Consider the following 21,866-nt stretch of genomic DNA (forward strand, 5'->3'; position numbering starts at 1 on the left):
GCGCACTCTTACACTCAGTCATGCTCTCTCCTTCACACATACAAGCACTCTCTCATGCTCAGTGGCTCCTTCTCCCTCATGCACAGATACTTTCTCACACTCACTGCCTCGCTGTCCTTCATACACACAGCCACTCTTTCATGCTCAGTGTCTTTCTCTGCACACACTCCCACATACACATACATGGACTCTCCTTCTCTCTCATACATACATTCAAAGCCACAGGAGGGGTGGGTCACGTCACTGAAGCTGCACCGCGGGGGCGGTGTCATTCAAGCTGGGCTGATGAGGTTCACGTTTGCTGTTTGGGCCAAGTACTGACTATGCCAAAAGGGGGGGGGGGGGGGGGGGGATGTCACTGAAGATGGCCATGAGGAGAGGAGGCCGCATCACTCTTAAGATGCGCTGCAAGAGGGGTGGACCATGTCACTGAAGTTGAGTGGGGGGGGGGGGGGGGAGGCGAGGAACACATCGTTGAAACTACCATTTTTCTACTTTTGCCAGTGGGCTAAAGATGCGCCGTGAGGAGAAAGGATCTGCCATGGAAGGAGGTGGACTACATCACTGAAGATGCACCACGGGGGTGGCTTTATTTAAACTGTTCCCTTGTGGATACTTCTGCCCGTGGGGCTGGGAACCCCAAGGGTGCATCAGAGATGTGCCACCAGCCTGAGGATTCTTCTGCCCATGGGGGGTGGGATCCCTGAGGGCAGTTTGAAGTTGTGCCACTGGTGTTGGCCTGAAAGCATGGAGAGGGGGTCATCACAGAAATATTTTGGGGCCACTTTTTGCCACCTCAAAATTTTGCCGCCACCTCACCCTATCTCACGATAGAACCACCCCTGGTCTGTAGGGCAGGATGCGATGCACATCCTGCTCTGGGAATGAGTGGCTGGCTGAGCACATTCCACACTCTTTAGGGTTGCTGAGCAGTTTATATGCTGAATACTCTCTCTCTCTCTCTCTCCCTGCTTTTATAGCACTTCAAGCTTTGGCTTTATTTCCTTCCCCTCCCCCCTCCTCTGGTGCCCCAAAAGATTGATATGATAAATTAGCATAGACTTCAGAAAGACTGGAGACTGTCCTTCCTCTTCACCTCGGTCCTTCCTCTTCATTTGTCTACATATGGTCAGGATGCCTTTCATTGCTTCCTCCTCTTCAGCTTGCAGGGGATGGGAAGAGTCTGCCCTGCCAGCACTACCTGACCTCTGGTTTCTTAGCAACAGGACATGTCAGAGGGATGTCTTGGGTGCCCCTCATTGGCTGTGGGCCATTGCCCGGCTGATTGTCTATTGTGAGGCTGCTTTCCTCCCTGAAGACAAAAAGTCCTTAGGGAGCTGAGCATTTTTTTTTTTTTTTTTCCTCTTTCTGTCATATTGGAAATGAAGAAAAGTCACCTACATGTTTGTGTGGGAAATTTTTTTTTTACATACAAGTAGACTTCGTTGCTAGAGTTTTCTTCCTGCTGCACTGGAACAGATTAGCTTAGACAAATGGCATCCCCCACACTCCAAAAAAAAAATAAAAATCAGTTTTCCCTCTATTCCTTCCTTGTTCCTCTTCTCCTTCCTTTTTACCCCCATATTTCTCCTTCTCACACTCTCCTCTCATTCTACCTCCTGTTGCCTCCCCGTCTCATTTTTCCTCAGATTCTTCTTCCCGATCCATTTTCTGACACACCCAGCCAAGCCCACTGTTTAACCCATGGTTGGACGCGTGTTTTGGATGCCAGTCCACAATCCTTTATGCTATAAGGGGATTAGTGTGTCCAAAACGTGCGTCCAACCCCTCCCCCCCCCCCCCATGAGACTAATAGCGCGTATCACATGCCAATGCATGTTGATGAGGCTGTTAGCTATTCTCCCCAGATCCAAAAGAAAATGCGCCTGACCCGCACACTTTTACACTCAGAAATTAACGCCTGCCCTGTGCAGCCCAAATAAGTGTACAGAAAAGCAGAAAATACTGCTTTTCTGTACATCCTCCAACTTAATGTTGTGGCCATATTAAGTCAGAGGAACCAAAAGATTTAAAAAAAAAAAAAAAAAAAAGTGTGCCGGCGGTCAGGTTAGGAAAAGGGACACTCAATTAACGAGCATCCGTTTTCCTAACCCGCTGCCAAGCAGGCACTAGGAGCACACATTTTATCCCTAGTGCCTCCTTGGCAACGTGACCCTTCATTTAAATATTCAATCTCAGGCCCAGGAGAGGTGCGGGAGTGCACGTTAGGAAAGCATCCATTTTCCGCACTGATTTATTGCATTGGAAATCTTGGGCTGGGCTGAATAGGCTGGGCCATGGAGAAGGCAACACCCCTCTCGCCTGTCAGCCAGCATTGTGTCGCCTGTTTTCCTGGGCCCTGAAAGTAGCAGTGCCTATCTTGTACCTTGTGGTGGCGTGCCTTGTTCTTTGAGCTCATAAGGAGAGGAATTCTCTGGCCGTCACCAGATCTCTTTTTGTGTGTGTGTGTGTGTGTGTGTCCAGGACTATGAGGAAGATACCTCTCAGCCTTGTGCCGTAATGTTCTTTACTCTGGATTGCATATGTGCCGTTGTGCCCCATCGCCCACCACCACCATTTGTGTGTTAAAAAGGCCATTTCAAGTTAAAGTATTGCATATCATATGTGTAGAATGCATAGATCAATTACGGTCTTTATTTTATGTAGAGAAAGCTGCATGACTGCATGAAAAGCTAAAGTATCTAAAAGTGTTTAGGAGGATGCCTTTCCCTGTGGAAGGAGGTTAAGTCCCTCCCTTCCCTATTAAATGCCCCTTATGCTGTAAACCTATAGCTTTCAGAGGTGGCCAGCAGTGGGCCTTGAGGAAGAGCCATGGGCAGGTCCTCTTTATTACAGGCTGAAGATCCCGAGCAAAATTCTGTAACGAATCTTGGACAAAACTGCATGCAAAATTTGTCCATATGTTGCAATTTCAATAGTCCAATATGATTGCATGTGGCTAGAAAATGTTTCTTGTACTAATTAGGTGCTGAAAACTATGCTGTTGTACTTTATTATTGATAGGTACGCCTTGAATCTAATTGTGTTTTCTTTAAGTACTATTCTGGGTTTGCTGAGGAGAGAGACTACTTAACATGGCATTTAAATGCAAATACATGGTGAATGCAGAATATCTTAATCTTGCCACTCCCTCCCCATCTATTCATTGTTAATTACTATAATGTATGCTAAGTATGTTTTATAGACCTAATGAGCAATGCTTAATTCATTGTATGCCGTTTAAAGTTTATACTTGCATTAATCTAAATCTAGTTTGTTTTTCTGTCTCCTTAAATTGATTGCTGATGGGTCTGCCTGCTTAATAATGTCTCTACTAAGCCAGCCCCAAGCAATTCCTTTGAATCCCAAAACTGGTTGGTGCGGAAGAAATCTTTTTGATTTTGTGCAATGTGTGGTCGTTCATGCTTTGTAACCAGTTGTTTAAGGTAACTGGCTTCTCTGCAGATTGATACTTTAGATTAGGCCTAAAGAAGGGTCTCACAAGCTCTTGCCCATCATTTTCTGTATATGAGTTTTAGGCTGAGCTAAGAAAAGGCATTGCAACCTGCAAAGAATTCAGCCATCTTTAAGACTACTCTGGCTGCTGGCCCTCTGCCCTAAGCAATTAGAATGAAATTTTGTGCTTTTTGTTAAACAGGAAATTGTTAAAAGGGGAATATTTTGTGGTAGAGTGGATTCTGTATTTGCTGATTTGAAGGGAACCGAGGGCCATGATTAGGAGAAGCTCAGCCTTTTAATTAGACATGGCACTTTGGATTGATTTGATTTTTTTTAATTCCATTTTTTGGCACTTCAAAGAAGATTACATTCAGGTAATATAGGGTTTACAATCTAATTTTGTACCTGAGGCAGTGGAGGGTCAAGTGACTTGCCCAAGGTCACAAGGAGTGATAGTGGGATTTGAACCCTGGTTCATAGCCCACTGCTCAAACCACTAGGCTACTCCTCCACCAGAAACATTCCAACACAGTACCGTGTAAGACCAAACAGGTCTTGAACTCTGGCAATCATATCTTAGGCAAACACTTTTTTTTTTTTAAAAACTAACATAACTAGAAGAATGGAGTCCATATATCCCTACTGTGCAGTGATAGCTAGCCTCCATTTTATTTACAAATTTTACTTTAGATGGACTCAACAGATTTTATGGAAGGAACATCTGGGAAAGCCATTGGGTTGGCAAACAATACAGTTCTAAAAGAGAAATTTTCACAACATATTCACTTGAAATCTGCTTCATGAAAACTCTTTAAAATTAGACATTGATTTTGGCAAATTTAGATCACTGTAATTCTTTCTTGGGCTTCCCAATAATACATTAAGAGCACTTCAGATGTTACAGAATTCTGCAGCCAGAGTGTCAACTAGGAAAAGAAAATCTGATCATGCCACCCACACGCTTTGCTCCCTTCACTGGTTACCTCTGCAATACTGTGTCCAATACAAAATCCTGACGCTGGTACACAGAAGACTGACAAACTCACATACTGTTTGGCTAGCTGCAGCCCTACACATGTACGTCAAAGGACTACTGGCCATCCCCCTCCATCCATCATACACACCTGGGCGAGGTTAGAGACACAGCCATCTCCATAGCTAGACCAAGGTTATGGAATTCCATGCCGGAGTCACTGAGACTAACAGACCCTAAAATGTTTGAAAAAATCTTTAAAGACCTGGCTGTTTAGAACAGCTTTTGATACTAAATAGCCAAGAGGCTGAGTGTGCTCCTTCATTGTTGTAAATAAGTAAATTAAAATCTAGATAACTGTGCAAGTAGTTTCAGCAGGTGAGATCAAGTTGGAGAAGAGTTCAGCATTGCCCTGTGAATAGGACGGCTTGAAAATGATAGTGCTGCACACTTTCATGCAGTGCATTTCTCAGGCTCCTAGGTACCAAAAAAAAATCCATCCTTTTTTTTTTTTTTTTTTTTACCCCTATATATCTCAGAAATAAATGGGAAAGTACTTCAAAAATAAATATTTAGGATCCACCTTAATCTCTTCCGTTCAGTTATTTGGATTGTCTGATGCTCTATAGAGGCCTCTCTGGAATATTTAGCATGAGGAGGTCTTAGTGATTGGATGCACTGAGATGGCAGCCTGGGATCTTTATCCAGGCTGACTGGAAACAATTAAAAGGGGGGATGGGGGAGAAATTCAGCATAAAGGGCTTTAACCTTATTTTTAGTACCTGAATTGAAAAATGTGAGTGTGAAAAGAGAGAGAAAAAAAGCAGCCTTTATATATACAGACAGACTAGTGCTTCACTGTGAGGTAACCCCCCCCCCCCCAACTTATTTAAAATAATTGGTATCTAGAGATGATGATGCCCTAAAATGAGTTCTGTGATCTGCCTGTATGCAGTCTGAATAAGTGCATCTGGTAGACTGAGCATCGCCCTTTATGCTGTAAATAGGGTAGTGAGTGTCCCAGACATGTGGCAGGGTTCTGCTAATTGCCCTGGACAATAGTGACCCCTCCTTTTGGTCATCATGACAGGGCATCAGAGGGGAAAGGCAGCTGTCTGTTAATTAGTACTGAACAGCCTGTTTTGCATGATACTCCAAAAGCTATCAAGTAAGCCAGGCGATTTCTTTGATGACCCTTAACAATGCTGAGGGTGTGGTGGGAGGTAGGGAGGCGAAGAAGAAAGGAAGGGCAGATTGGGTGTTATCCAGTAGGGATTGAGGGTCTTTAATTAGACTGCCCTTAGATAATATGGTAAGAGATAAGAGATTGGTCACAGCTGTAGGGGAGGCAGTAAGAAGTCCTCCATCTGGAGCCTTTGTCAGTAGATGTCTATCAGTCTGCAGACTCTAGCCAGGCAGCTGAAATTATAGTCTTCCCACCACCCTAATTGTAATGGCTTTTATTTGGTGAACCTAAGTCATTTCTCACTAGGATCTTCTAGAAAACTATTTTGTTTATAACCCACAACAAAAAGGTGAACCCAGAGGAACTTAAGGAGCCTTCCTTCCAGGGCAAACATGCATCTACAGTCTGCACGTATGCATGAATCCAAAAAACTTTGAACCCTATTAAGAGTCCTTGTATTCCTTCCTCCAAATATTTGGGATGGGTAGGACCAGTAGCTTATTCAAGGCTGATATTTTGTTTTTTTCGAGGGGCAGAGCCTGATATTAAACTAGGTGGGCAGTTGGGCATTCAGGAACCCAGAGCAGAAACTTGGTAGAGGGACCCCAATCCTGGGTTTGTCCCAGGGCCACGTGTCGGCATGTGCAACGGTCCGTTGGTGAAGTCAAGGCGGGCTGGTTAGGAAAACCCAACACCCCCCCCCCCCGACTTCTTAGTGGAGGGCATGCCGGAGGGGAAGGCCTGGTGACATCATCGGCCGGGGACGGGCACCCAGCAATGATGTCACCGGTGCAATTTAAAGGGCCAGCGCATGCTTGCTTGCTCCTTTTCCTCTCCCCAGCCGGTGTGATGGCAGAGGGGACCAAGTGTGTGAGCACAGCCGGTGCCCCGTACAGCGCGATTGCAGAGCATGGGAGAGGAGAAGTATGTGTGCGATCCTTGGGAGAGAGACCCACAACAAACTGCAAGTAAAAGGAAAGCAGCAACAGGGAAAAGGGGGTAGGGCTGTTTGATTGGGGAGAGGACGCTTGAGCTCGGCAGCATCTTCAGCTCCCGACATTTGGCTGCTCATTAATTCAGCCACTTACTAATTCAGCGCCCAGCTTCCTAACAAGCATAAGAGGGGCTTAAAAATACAAAACGTTTGCTCTTCCCTCCCCCCCCCCACCCCCCACAGCTGTGCCTTAGGAGTAATTTATTAATAAAGAGAAAAAGGGGTTTACTAAACATGACATCAGAGGCAATGTCAGCGGCAGACGCAGGCAGCGCAAGCGCAGCTGCGCACCCCCCATGGACACAGCCCACGTATTCGCGGATGCACCCCCCCCCCCCCCCCCCAAGGAGATTTGCAGTGAAATCGCAGCCGCACACCCCAATGAGGCAGGAACATGGGGGAGCCGAAGAGCTGTGGCAGGAGCATCCAAAAGAATAAGACGTGCGGAACCAAAAGAATCAGCACTGCGTGCGAAAGCAAGACACAATGCGGCCGTAGGCACCTCTTGATCTCGGTGTGGGACGGACAGAGGAACACAACCCAGACATGACTCTACCCCTGGCCCCGCCCCCACCGGTGCAGATGCCTCACGAAGCGATGTGCCACCACGGTCCCCAAGCTACGCCAGATATACCCACCATTTCCCGGCAGCCGAACCAGCTATTCTTTCTCTCCTTTCTTCTGCACCCCATGGCTCTTTGCTAGACATGCCCCCACCCCTACGCACATCCCAGACTCCTTGCCCTTCTCTTCCTCTCTATTAACATATTATCCACCCTTCCAAAAGCTCAGTGGTGAATAACCGAGTGGTGAATAACCGTAAAATAAACTACAAACATAAGAACATTGACAAATATTTTAATAAAATTAATGACCCTAGCAAACAATTTTTAAAATAATGAATCGGAAAAAATAACAAATATGCATCCTTAAAGAGAAAACAGATAACCGTAATTAAAGTATAAAGGTCTCATTTTAAAAAGTCTGGCCTCTCTCCCTCCTATGCTTCTCCCATGCCCTTCTCCCTGTTACCTGTTCCCCAGCTCCTTTTCAGTTTTGCTCTCTTCTCTTCTTCCACCCCCCCACATTGGCCATTCCTGGTTTCTTTCCCCCATTCCCCAGTGTCCCTTTCTTGGCTTCTCCATCTTCAGCTCTCCCCTCAACTTTTGAACTCACCCTGGCCTGCCCATGGTGACAGATGGAGCAGCAGCAAAGAGAAATTGGCCCAGGGCCCGGAGCCAGCATGCGCGCACTTGTAGGCACTGCAGTGAACCTCCCCTTGCATTGCTTTCCTTGGTTATAGGAAGCTTGTGCAGGAATAGGAGGTCACTCCGGGGCCTTTAAGCCCATGTTCTGGCCCCAGACACTGCATTCTTTTCTCTTTGCTTTTGAGAAAGCTGAAGATCTCTGCCAGTAGTGGACTGGGTAGGTACCTCTTCAACTTTGGTTCAGGAAGGCCCATGGCGTGGCTGCAGATCCATAGTGGATAGGCTATGGCCCACATGAGGTCACATCCCTGAACAGGATACTAAAAGTTATTAGGGATACACAAACACACTCGAGGCTATTGCAAGGATCAGGCAAGATGGGCACAACAGCATGCGAAGATGTTCTCTGTAGTTAGCCAGCCACATCATTGGACAACCGACTCGCAGACAAATGTGATTTTTACAGAATTTTACAACCAGGGGAATACATAGTATAAAATTAGATAACACAATAATTGATACAGTGTAAGAATATTCTCTGGAAACTGTTTTAATTACTTTTTTTAATGAAACTGTTTAGATAAATGTACTTTATGTACATAAATGTAAAGTACTGTTAGGTCAATATTCAGTAAACAGGCAAGTGGAGAAGTTATCAGGATAAAATTGCCTGGATAACTTTAGCTGAATATTCAGCGGCACTTATCCAGGTAAAAGTGAAGAATTTTCAGTAACAGCTGTCAGTAAAAGGGATCAATCCATGACTGAGCAACATGAATAAATTAATATTAAGGGGACTCTCCTCCTCTCTCTGGGGTCTCCAGGCACCTCTAAAAGTTCCGAGCAATGGCGTAGCTACTAAATGACTCTGGCAGAGAACCCAGGGCTGCCTGCGAGGAGGGAGGCCACCTGCCACTGGCTAGCATGGCCAAGAGATCCAGCAAGGACGTCAGTAGACCCCAACATGCCAGCAGCCAAAAGAAGAGACCTGGCAGAGCAGTCTGTGACCTCAGCCTGCTGGTGGCCGAAAGGAGAGACTCAGGAGGGCCATCAGTAGACTTCAACCCACTGACAGCCCAAAGAAGAAGAGAGGCCCAGCCTAAGTGACTGTGTGCAGCGAGAGTGAGCGTGTGTCGCTGTGTGTTTGAGAAAAAAGATAGCAGCAGTTTGCAGTTTCCCCGTCTGCCAACACACCCACACTAATCCATGACAATTTCAGGTTGACTAGAAATCAAAAGTTCCCAGGTTTGATAAGCAGGGATTATTGGCAATCCTTATTTTAAGTATTGCGTGTTTGATGTGTCTCTTGTTTTGAAACATTTTATTGGCGTTCGGAAAATGTTTTTAAATGTTTCAGTATTTGATTATTGGACTTATTCTACTCAGCTGTATTTGAAATGTTTATTCTTTTTATAAATATGGTTTTACTATTACAATGTTTTATATTTCTTGATTTTGATGTTTTATGAGGCATGGTGGTGATTTTGTTTTTCTATTGTTGCACTGCATACAGAGTCTGTCTTGTTGCAGTTTCCAGTTCAGTTTTTGTCTGCAAGTTTCTATTTATACTTTATGGTCTTTATTCTGTATTTGGTGAGGGTTTTTCTGTGTTATGCATGTGTGACAGAGAAGTGATGTATTCTGCCACCATGTAGTTTCTATGTGGTGATCTATGGCAGCCTGGTTTCTTCTGTTTTTCTAATAGAGGTGTGTTGATGTTTGAGGATATAGTGTAATATTTGCAATGTTGTCTTTTCATAGGTAGGTTTGTTACTGTTTGAATACTGGCAGTTAGTGCTATTTTAGTATGGGAAGTTTACTATTTTGTAATTGTGATTTCATATACTCGTGGCTTTCTGAGGGCCAAGTCCACCCACAACACGTTACTGTAGCCCTAACACCATGTCAGTTCCAAAAGTCTCTTGCACAGGATTTTCTAGTTGACATACAGTAGTGCATTTAAATATAATATACATATATGTAATTTTACCTTAGAAAATTGTACTTTGAATGCCTTTTTTCAGGTAAAATCTGTTATAAATATAGAATTTGTTTGTGTGGAGAGAGCTGTTGTGGGGGAGGGGCCTCAAGGCTGTAAGGTTTGCCTAGGACAGCTAATAATTTTTCACATTATGGAACATGGTTTCTTCTGTACTAAGCAGCCAGGACTGAAGTGTAAGGTCTTGGAGGTACATTGGATGCACTGGACTGAAACTGAGAAGGTAGGATGGCAGTCTCTGGATGTTTAGCCAGGCTGATTGGAAAAAAATTAGGAAACAATTAAAATCGCAGGGAAAAAAAATTCAGCATAATGGAATATGGATATGTTTTCAAGGTGAGGGACAACAAATGAACAGCTTGCATGTTTGCAGTGGGGGTGGGGGGAGTCTTTGCTTTAACCTCATTTTTAGTACCTGAACTGAAAAATATGAAAGCCAAAAAAAACCCAATCTTTTATATACATACACACTCTTCTAATGTTTCACTGTGAGGTAACTCCCCCCTCCCCTCCCCCCCCCCCCGCATCTATTTAAAATAATTAGTATCTAGAGATGATGATGCCCTAAAATGAGTTCTGTGATCTGCCTGTATGCAGTCTGAATAAGTGCATCTGGTAGACTGAGCATCGCCCTTTATGCTGTAAATAGGGTAGTGAGTGTCCCAGACATGTGGCAGGGTTCTGCTAATTGCCCTGGACAATAGTGACCCCCTCCTTTTGCTCACCATGACAGGGCATCTTAACTTCTCACCCCCAGAGGCCCTTCAGTGCTAGCTATGCCCCTGGTTCTCTGGTGGGAATTTGATGCGCCACAATTTTTAACTTTGGGGATGTGGAAGGGAAAGGCATCGGGGGTGCTGCTCGGGCCCGGCTGCTTTCTTAAACTTGGGTGGGAGAAAGTGGGGGTCTCTGGCTTCGCCCACCACATTTTATTTAAACTTTGGTGGCAGGGGGCTCAGGCTGCTGCTGCTAGTCTGTTACTTTTGCTTTTTTTTCTTTTTTTTTTTTTTTTGGTTGTTTTAATTCATTTAGGCCTGTAATTTTTCTGACCGGAGTTAGCTAGATAAACTTAAGCAATGCCCCCCCCACCCCCCCCCAATCCCCCATTTTTTTTTCAATCTGGCTAAATTTTAATTGGGTAATTTAAAACTCTGGGTTTGTCTGGCTAACTCACAAACTTAACCTGATAAACCCTTTTATAGAATTGACATCCCTATTTTTGAAGTGTGTTCAAGAATGTGTACGTAAAGGACTTTAATTCACTTGCTTGTGCCCCAGAATTTGTGATCTAGGTAAAAGCTGGAAAGGCCTTTGTTGGACTTGCTTTCTGAAAGGCCTTGGGTCGGGGGGAAGTGGAGGTGCAAACTTCATTTTAATTCTGAGCAGATGAACCGGCTACACCATTAGGAGATTCCCTTCCATCCCACCCCACCTCTCCAGGCCAGCCGGATCATCGAAGGGAGACCTCCTTCTTGCCTAGAGTGCCACCTGCTTTGTCTGGCAATAGTCTTGCCTCTCGCATTGACGTTTGTTTTACCAAAATGGCCCCCACTTTAGGACTAGTGAAGAACAGCGATCCAGTCTGTACCTGTAAACAGCCCCCGACTCCTTTGTGCCTTAGACCTCTGTCAAGGCCTTGCCCTGGTAACTGAGAGCTCTGCACTGCTTCAGGACATAGGCAGGGAACTTAAGAGACCCTTTTGGAAAGGGAGAGCATAGGAAAATATAGTTGGGGGCTCTCCTGAACTGTTCTCCTTCCCTTTTGTAACCTTTTGTTTGCTGTGATTCTCTTAACTCCTTGTTTCCCAGCCAGCGTGCCACAGACCCAATCAGGTGTGCCTCAGAAAAGTTACCACTGCCTGATGCCCAGATTCAGGCTGGCACTTGAGCTCTGCTCTCAGTTCTTTACGGCAACACGATATGCCGACAGTGGCTCTTAAACGTTCTAGGAGCGCCTTTCAGAGAACATGTGTAATCGCGCCTGCCTCTTCTTCCTGGCTGCAGCATGAGCCTTGCAGCGTAGTGATCACTGGTGGGCAGCATGCAGGGCGCACAGATAGCTGGGCACGCAGCAACTTCTCATTTTCCTCCTCCTGAGCTTCCCCCTTTGAGTTCTTCTAGCTGCTGTCTTATCCCCAGGGGGGGGAGAGTGCGCTGAGCACAGGATGCGACTCGCTGAGTGTTGGGAGCAGCAGCAATGGAGGAGCTCTGGCAGCCAAGGTAACTAACAGAGCCGGCTGCCTGCACCACACCAACTTCTCCCTTTTCCCTTCTCCTGCACTTCTATATAGAGGGAATTAGTCCATTGTAACGAGTTTGTGTGTTTCTGCCCCCTCTCTCTCCCTTGTTTTACAATTTGGAAGACACTGGTGGGGCTTTCGGTGCTTCCCTATCTGGATGATTTGGCTCCTCTCCATATCTGCATAGCCCACCCCAGGAAGGTTGGTGTGCCACACACTAGCGGGCTGATACAGTAAAAGTCGCAGGAGAGCGGGCGAGCGCACAGGCCACTCTCCTGTGCACGCGATTCAGTAAAAAAAAAAAATATTCAAATTAGGACCCGCGGTAAAAAGAAGCGCTAAGGACACTAGCGCGTCCCTAGCGCCTCTTTTTTGGCAGGAGCGGCGGCTGTCAGCGAGTTTGACAGCCAACGCTCAATTTTGCCAGCGTCGGTTCTCAAACCCGCTGACAGCCACGGGTTCGGAAACCGGACGCCAGCAAAATTGAGCGTCCGTCTTCCAACCCGTGAGCCGCGGACCGATTTTTTTTAAATGTTTTTTTTCTTTTTTAATTATTTTTAACTTTTGGGACCTCCGACTTAATATCGCCATGGTATTAAGTCGGAGGGTGCTTTTCTGTGCACTTTCCTGGTGCCGGCAGAAATTAACGCCTACCTTTTGGGTAGGTGCTAATTTCTGAAAGTAAAATGTGCGGCTTGGCTGCACATTTTGCTTTCTGAATTGCGCGGGAATACCTAATAGGGCCATTAACATGCATTTGGGGGGGGAGGGGGTTGGATGCACGTTTTCAATGCGCTGTTACCCCTTACTGAATAAGGGGTAAAGCTAGCGCGTCCAAACGCAAGCTAACAGTGCGCTCCGCTGGAGCGCACTGTACTGTATCGGCCTGTATGTTTGTTAATGTAGATGTGCCTTTAGCTTGGAAAGTTAGGAAACTGCTCTAACTGACCCACTCTGACTTGCTTATGAAAGGACTTGGCAACTCTGCTAGTCACAGGGACAGAGCCTGGGGGGGGGAGATGGGAGTCGTCCCGTTTCCCCCCCCCCTTCGATGCCTGGCTGTGATGCTGAGCCTGGAGACTCTAGGACTATAGCCTGGGGGGGGGAGAAACACAGCCTGCTGTCTCATAATTTATTAGAGAGACTGTACTTTGGTTAATTTGGATTCCTAGACCTTTAGTGGCATGACAGGTTTACATAGACTGCCAAAGTAATACCTCAGAAGTTACATGAAATGATAATTAAAAATGAGAGAAGATTTACAAAACAGTAATTGAATGCACTGGTCTTACACTGCTGCAGCCCCCCACAAGTCACTGGAATATGTTTTGTTTTTTCTCATTGCCAGCTGTGTACCTCTTTAGGCACTGTTTTTTCCACCACCATTGACTGCCCCTCTTTTTAGGGAAACTCCATAACTTAAGATAATTAGCTGGTAAGGGGGGAGGGGGGGCGATAAAGCACAGTTACAGTGCTGTGTGGCAGAAGTCTTAAATTTACCCAAACAAAGAACAATGGGGGGAGGGGAAAAGGGAAGGTAAAGTCCAGCTTTACAGCAGGGCAGGGTAGGCTAAGAGAGTCCACCCCACCACAGGGGGGCTGGCTCCTGCTGCTCGGTAAATGAGTGGTGAAGGGCCCGGGTAGCCTTTCTCAGGGGGGAGGCTGGGCGTGGATGACCACTCACACCGTCTCTTGGGGGGATAAGGCGGTCGCCATGGCTACCAGGCGCTATTAAAGCCGGGCAATGGTGCTCGCGCTCTTCTTCAGTGCATTTAGCTGCTGGGTCAGGTCAGTGTGTGTGTGTGTGTGGAGGCTGCTTTAGATCTTGGGTATTCGGCTCCCGAGCCAGAGAACATCCAGATCGGGCCTTCAGAAAACGGTGAGTGTCCTGACACAGTGGGCGAGAGTCAGTGTGCTCCGCTCTATCGTTGCCCGGATAATGATTTTCTCTCGCCTGTGAACAGACAAAAACTAAACCAAGCAACCTGTTCTATGTTTAGTGTAGTAAGACCGAGTGGAAGAATAAATATCTGCAGATGAATGATTTAAAAAGAAAATGTTTGACAAGACAAATTACATTTTAGTGTGGTTTTTAACCTGTGACATTTTGCATTTTTGATCCCAGGACCATTCAGGTATTATACTGGTATGTGATAGCGTGCATCTTTATCGTTGCTGCCTCAATAAAGGGTGTACACTTCATAGACCCTTCCTGCCTTTTATGTTTGCAAAAGGAAGAGTTTGTCCGCATTCCTGCAAATTAAAGGCGCCTTTTTTATCTTCTTGGAACCAATTTGGGCTGACTTGTAATAACTTGTAGCTGTGTTACAGGCTGAGTCAGCTGAAGATGTGCTAAAAGGTCAGCCAGGGTTTGGCAGGACACAAGAATGCCAGAAGCGTCTGCACCATTTGCAGACTTAGAACCTGACTTAATGAGTTGTTGTTTTTTCCCCCCCCCCCATTGTGTGTCTGTGGAGGAAAATTGCTTAAAAAAATCAGGACCCAGCAAGTTAGAAAAATAGTCCATTGAATGTGGAGACTTTCAGCGCCAGGCGCGGACTTTTTTCTTACCGCAGGCCCGGCAATGAATGATTCTTTTTATTTTTCACTGGTGGGGGGGAAATATCCTTTCAGTGAATGGGTTAAATGAGCAACATGATGTCTTTGAATACATTTGTATGATTGCCCTGCTAGTCTGCTCAAATACCTATTAACAAAGATCAGCATGCACCAGAAGAGAGAGGATGTAGAAGCTAGCCACCCAGGTATTAACTTAGTCCAATGAAAAAGGTTTTCACCTGCAGCTTGTTTGTTTGACCCTTACTTCTGCACAGCTTTTGTCTTGTTTGTGAAAGTTTTGTAGCTTTAGCGGGTCAATGGAAACTCTCTTGGTTGACAGTTGTTTTGTTATTTTTGAAGTCTGGAGGAAAGGACAGAGCTTGGTCATCGTAAAGGCAGCAATGGTGACACTGCCAGTCTGAGAGTTAAAATGGGAAGGCCTTGGCTGGTGACTTGTGCCTTTCTTCGGGTTCTGTGCCACTGGGAGGGGGTGATGCCGACTGACCCTCGGGAGTGGTAATCCTCCAGGCGCGCAGATTTTTAAGGTGCTGATGCTAGCCAATTGGCCCACATTGGGACCAGTGTAATAGGTTTTGTGTTAAACTGTGTGCTGAATTTCAGCCGGCTGTTTTAACAACATGGGCTAAAAAATTTAGCTCAAGTTGCAGTAAGATAATGCATTGGGAGTTTAGAAGAAAAAAAAGAAAAGCACGCTAATCCATAATTGTGCGTAAAAGAAAATGCTTGCCACCTTATTGTATTAGAAGTAAAGTTTGCATGCACAGAGTGAGCACATAATTTGAGGTAAAACTGTGCTCTGTCGGGAGCACTTTATTACATTGCACTTGCTATGAGCTCACCGCTTTCTTGGCTGTATTTTTTTATTTTTGGACTTACTCTTGCATCGTCTTCAAATGTTGTTCCCCCCTATATTCAGACCCTGATTTGTAAGCAGGGTGATTCTATCTGTTAAACAATGTCTTGGTGCACCCCCTCCAATCTCCCAACCGTTTGTGCTGCTGTTCTGGCTTGGCATGGGGTTCTGGTGAGGATCAGCCCAGCCACGCACTCCCCCCTCCATACCCCACATACCCTCCTCCCAACTGACATGGGTTTATAATGGTGGGTGTGTGGTGTGTGTTGCGGAGGAACTTTCAGCACCATTAAACACCCAAGGCCTGGGGAATGAAATGAAAATCAGAATGCAGCTGGAGTATGAGAGAGGCTTGCTTGCTTTTAGTGATCAGTGGAATTATGTAAAATTATTTGCTAGCACTTGAAGGCTCCCTGCCTTTTCAGTACTGAAGTTGTTACTAGGCTTCGAGCTACAGGAAATCAAATTTTTTTTTTTTTTAACTGCATTTCTGCCAGGGTTGACCCACAACTGGGGGGGGGGGGGGAATGATTCACCGATTTGGCTATAGCAAACGAACTGGCTTTATGGCCATATGCCAGGGAGATTTTGTTTTCATGCTGCAGTTCTTCGTACCCCACTAGCGAGATGCTTGGGAGAGTGATCTGCAGTGTGTTCTTGTTTGATAATTGCCCATGGCGCACACAGATTGTATTTATTAGATCTCTGAACTGTGTGCAGCACAGATAATGAATTTTTTTTTGTTTTGAGTTTAAATCTGTGGTAAGACTTCAGGGTGCTTTTGCCTTACCACAGTTGTGTGTGTGTTCCTTTTCCTTTGGGTATCCTGGGGCTGCGCTTCCCCCTAGCGTGACCAAGGAAAGAGGGGGAAGTAGAATACAGGCGGGTAGTAAATAAAGACATTGATTAACTGCTTTTGCTCTCGCCTTGTTGCAGATGCCAGACCAGTTTGACCAGACATTGGTGCTTAACCAGCTGAGGTACTCCGGGATGCTCGAGACCGTGAGAATACGCAGGGCTGGGTTTCCCGTGAGGAGGCCCTTCCAAGACTTTTATGCCAGGTGAGGGTGCCGCCTGGATCTGAAAGAAAGATGGGACAGTGAATAGGGCTCTTTGCTGCCAAGCAGGAGAACTGGGTCTGATTTCTGGAGGTGGGGCCCGTCATGCCGCTGGAGCAATGCAACACAGCCTTGCTGGGGAGAGGAGGAGGCAGGAGATCTGAGAGCTGCTGCTGTTGTGACCTCCAGTAACTTGTAAGAAAGCAACCTGGGAAATGACTATGAGCAGTACTCTCATTGCCATAGGAGACCTTTGTGCGTGATAGGAGGAAAAAAAAAAAACCTCCCAGGAAGATGTTGGCGACTGTGTTTGATGAATTGATAGGGTTGCTAATATTTTATATGCTAACAGGCTGATTTTAAAACGGGCGCGCATGCACACACGTATCGGCGTGCAAGTGGAGATGTGCTGCAATTTTAAATCATGTGCGCACTGGCGCACGTGTGTTACACCTCCTGCGCGAAAGTACGCACCTAATCTTAAGAGATTGCTCATCAAAATGTACTTAGCTTATGTTTCCTAGGACTTTGCTGGCTTTTATGCACGTTTGTAGGTGAATTTTAAAATATGCTCATGTGGAAGACCTGCGTTGTCCCTCAATCATCCACTAGTTTGCCCAGATAATACCTAAGTCTTCCAGATCCCTCTGGTTCTTCATCCTGTAAGCCCTAAAACTTGAGACATACAGACTTGCACCTCATCTGGAGCAGCAGTAAAAGTTAGTGGATAACGAGCAGATGTGCGCCGTGGCTTCTGGTTTTAAAATACGGAGTTACATGTGTGACTGTTGGCCCCGCCCCTTTCCCACCCCCTCTCTTTTTTTTTTCTGCGCGCACAGGTACACACGTACATACTTAGCAGGGTTTTAAAATCCGCGTTGTTCGCGCACAGCCCACATATGCACTTATGTGGGCATTTTTGCGCGAGCAGTGCTCTTAAAATCGACCTCTTTGGATGTTGAAGTTGAAGCCGTTTTTGTCACTTGATGGTTTTCGCACTGTTTTGCAGTCTTTGGTGGTGTAGGTTAGTGGAACTCTTTGAATATATGGCTACTCATTTCTAGCCTTCGGGACTTACAAGTGGTGCAGAATTCTGCGCAGGACACATCTGCAGTGTTGCAGGCCTTTCATTGGCTGCCAGATGCATGGAGAATTAAGGTCAAGATTCTAATAACCCATAAGGCCTTAAAGGTGAATTTTCAAAAGTCGCACGTGTAAACATCAGCACATACACATGTAAATAGAATATACCTGCATATATGCTATTTGATAAAACCTCAAACATACATACATAAGTAAGGGTTTGCAAGTAAATCTGTGTGTAAAAAAAAAAAAAAAAAAAGAGGCGGGCGGGGGCGTCCTGAGGTGAGGCTAACATTAACGCAAGTAAATGGCTATTTTATAAAGGATTTATGCATGTAGATTTGGCAGCTTACTTGCATATATTTACATCTGCTCTATATTTGGAGTAAGTGATCGTAAACGTCTTAAAAGTGAAATACTGACTGAGTGGGGGATCTGGGTGAAAGGAAGGGAGTAGAGGCTGAAGAGCCAGGAGGGTCTCCATGACCTGCAGATGGGACTGGACAAACTGTAGATTAATAGTGAGAGTGGTAGTTAGAAAATCTCCTGATTTGCATGTGTAAAACTCAACTTATGGGAAGCAAATGCATGCAAATTTATGCAGGCAAAATCTCCACAGGTATATTTTTAACGTTAGATGTAAAAATATAATGGTATGGCAGCTGTGTGTCGCTTATCCAGAAAAGTTCTGCTTTATCCGGCTAAGTAGTAGCAAAGTTTCCGGATAAGCCTTAAATGTATTACCTATCCAGCCAAGTCAGATAGCAGAGTAAGTCTTAAACAGTGCTTCTCATCCAGATAAGTAGCTTAGCTGCTACTTAGCTGATTAAATCTGAATTTATCCAGATAACTGCTGCCGCTTAGTCGGATAAGTCAGAATTTGTGTGTAAAATGTATTCATGCTTTTTTTTTTTTTTTTTAACATGTGCATGCATGTTGCAGGGTATATTTGCACATGTTATATATGTGCAAAGGTTATAAAATACAGAAGTAGATTTTTGCGTGCCCATATACACACATACATGGGTGCATGCACAGCTGGTTTAATATTTACCTCCCTATGGAAGAAACTTGTACGTGTGAGTTCTTTTATTGAAACTCCATGAGTCATCACGGTCTCTTGGGTCTGCTGGTAAGAACTTGTTAGATGTTCCATGAGACTCTCATTGGGGCACTCAGGTAGTGGGACCAATGTTATGGAACGCCCTGGACGAAGTAAAAGCCATCGAATCCACAACGACATTTAAGAAGAAATTAATCCTCTTTCCCCTCCCCCTTTTATTTTTTAAAGAAGGCTTTTGGGGGATAAATATGTCAAACAGTTTGACCTTCCCATTGCTAATGTATATTGTAAGGTGGCATGTTTTGATCGGGTTTTGGCATGATGCCACTACCAATGCTTTTTTTTTTTTATCTTGTTTTTGGTATTGTCTGCTGTTTATGTAGTTTTTTGTTTGTTGTATATGTTATGTACTCTGAAGAAGATTGGATTGTGTGCATAAGGGATTTAAAAAAAAAAAAAAAGTCCTAATTTTTTCTAGCCTGTACAGACTTTGGGGGGTACTGTACAGAAAAAAGAGGGAGAGAACATTTAGAAATACCCTGATTTTAGCCCTCTAACCTTAATTTAGCATCCGATCTTCCCCTGCCATCATATAATACAGTGTGCACTTTGATAGCTAGCCTATATCCAATAGGTGTAGGATGCATTTATTTTGTGTTATTACATAGACTTCAGTCCGTGATTTAACTGGAGGCCTAAGAAATTTTACGAAACAGTTTGGCTCCTAGGCTGGCGAAAGCAAAGCTTTTTCGTAGTAAAGAGGTTTGACAACTAGTGCTCATAATAATGTACGCCAAAAGGGGTAGACTCGGAAATCAGATCAGAAAATATTTCTTCACAGAATGGAACCCTCCCAGTGAAGGTGACAGAGGCAGAAACAATAACAGTTCAAGAAAGGATGGGACAAGTTTGGAGAATCATTAATTGCAAAGACGAGAAGGGAAAACCAGAGATCAGCTGGGGTCTAAGGCATTGTAGCAGGAAGTAAACTGAGCAGACTAGATGGGTCCTTATCTGCTTAACACGCAGTCAAAATTTCTGGGGGGTTTTTCTAATGGCAACGAGGGTCAATTATTGTGTGCGTGAAAACCTTATCAGCAAAGATATTAAACAGCATCTTCAAGTGTTCACAAATTTGATAGTTGAAAGTTGGCAACCTTGTGACTTAGTAAGCGAAGGACTTGAACGCTGGGGGAGTAGAACCTGACCAGGGAGGGGAGAAACAGAAAGTTATTTACAAAATAATTTGTGGCTGAGCACCAGTCTCTAAGAGGCTCTTCATCTCTATATTTATTCTTTTGCATGATGTTCCACAATTGTCCTTTTTTTTAATTTTTATTTGGCATAGTTTACGATTGCTGCAGCTTGTGTGAGTGAGGTGCAGTTAGGCTAAGCTCTTTCTATGTGTTTTGGTAAAGCTTGTTGGAATGGCTTCCACTGTGTATCGTTGGCATCCAATACATTTTAATGTGAAGAAAAAGGTGACCCCCCCCCCAAAAAAACCAAACAAACCATGAAGTAGGGGCAAAACTCCCTCTGTGGGCCTGCACAGACTTCTCTTTCTTGCTGGCTAGGTACAAGGTCCTGATGCGATCCCTGGCTCTACCTGATGATGTCCGGGGAAAGTGTGCCGTGCTGCTCCACCTCCACGACAGCAGCAATGCTGAATGGCAGCTGGGGAAGACTAAGGTAGGGGCTATATCTGAACTGTGCCTGCAGTGCTGGTATATGAGGATGAGTTACTTATCTGTAAATAATTCATCTTTTTTAACAAAGTATCATAGCAGATTATGTTCCTGACTAAGTAAATGAATGTCTAAAATGTACTTACAAAATACTTTCAATTTTAGCTACTTGGTTTTGTTTTGGTCTTTTTTTTTTTTAAAAAGAGGGGAATAATCTCCCATGATATGTTCCCAAACATTCAGAAACAGCCCTTGAAGAAACTGATTTCATTTATTTCAGGTTTGTCTGCTAGCTGTGTTCTATTAAATTCATACAATTTTTTTTTATATACAATTTTGAATATAGCATTAATTCATCTGGAATGATACTGTTATATTGTACTATACACGTTATTTCTTTTATTCCGCTGTTTTTCAACCTTCTTGATGCCAGGGACTGGCTTGCCACTTCCCTAAAATGATGTGGTTAGGCTGGCCTGTCACTCGTGTCTCGGCCTGTAGGGGCCACTGCTGCTACCTCCACTACCCTCCTCTCCTCTGGCAATCGGACACCCCTAAGCATCCAACCAGCCATCCCATCCTCACTCAGTCAACCATCTCTCTCCTGCCAGCCAACTTCCCCTTCATCTAGCCAACTGTCCATCCCCTTCCTCCTGTCAGACAGATCCCTCCTCAGCTAGCTAGCTAGTCAGCCAGCCACTTCCCCTCCAGCTAGCCAGCCACCCCTCTCCTCCATTATCCCCCCCCCCCCCCCTGCTAACCAATCATCTCCACCCATCAGCCAGATATTTCCAGGTAGCCAGATATCCTCTTCCTCCCTCCTGCCAGCTCTCATGTAGTCACCCACCTCCCATTCGGCTAGCCTCAAGCTCTCCCCCTCACCCTACAGCAGTGTTGCTGACCTCTGTGCTTCTGCAGGCTGCTGCAGCTCCCACTTGTCAGCATGGACAAATAGATGAGCATCTCCTGCACAAACAGCCAGGAGAGAAGGTGACATGTTGATGGTGTGGAAAAGGAGTGATAATGTCTTGTCTGTCTTTCCCACATTAATGGTGCTCGTACCTTGACTTTTTAGTGTTTCCAATAATTGAGGGCATTTCAAGAATACAGTTCACCACTGGCCTGGGGTATTTTTTGTTGTTGCTGGTGCTATGGGAAAGCACTCTGCACTCTTTCAGTCTTAAAGCCCTTCATAAGCTAACTTTCCAACAGTTACGGCAGAAATGGCTCCATAAATTTCACTGGGCCATCACTTTTTTCAAAATTCTCAAATGTTCTCGTCAACTCCTGTTTGTAACTTCAAAGTTCCTTTTCTCGTGTAGGAATAATTTTTACTTTGTCCTATACTGCTGTCAGAGTATTTCTAAGAAGAAGTCCATTCTTCCAGTTCAGCTACCACTCTCTCTTTTGACCTACAGAAAATTGTGCTGTGAGGGAAGCGCCTCTATTTTAAATTCTTTGGCTGCCTCATGATTCTCCTTCAAA

General features: G+C 45.0%; 1 protein-coding gene across 2 annotated transcripts in view; it reads left to right on the forward strand.

Annotated features, from left to right (window-relative positions):
- Positions 1 to 21,866, forward strand: part of MYO10 (myosin X) — a 434,555-nt gene that overhangs the window by 338,916 nt on the left and 73,773 nt on the right. For both annotated transcript variants that reach the window (XM_029590330.1, XM_029590331.1), the window contains exons 20-21: positions 16,429 to 16,553; positions 20,271 to 20,385. In XM_029590330.1, coding sequence (XP_029446190.1) covers positions 16,429 to 16,553; positions 20,271 to 20,385 — 240 coding nt within the window. The remainder of the gene's footprint in view (positions 1 to 16,428; positions 16,554 to 20,270; positions 20,386 to 21,866) is intronic.

This window comes from Rhinatrema bivittatum, chromosome 2 (assembly GCF_901001135.1).
Source record: "Rhinatrema bivittatum chromosome 2, aRhiBiv1.1, whole genome shotgun sequence".
NCBI lineage: Eukaryota > Metazoa > Chordata > Amphibia > Gymnophiona > Rhinatrematidae > Rhinatrema > Rhinatrema bivittatum.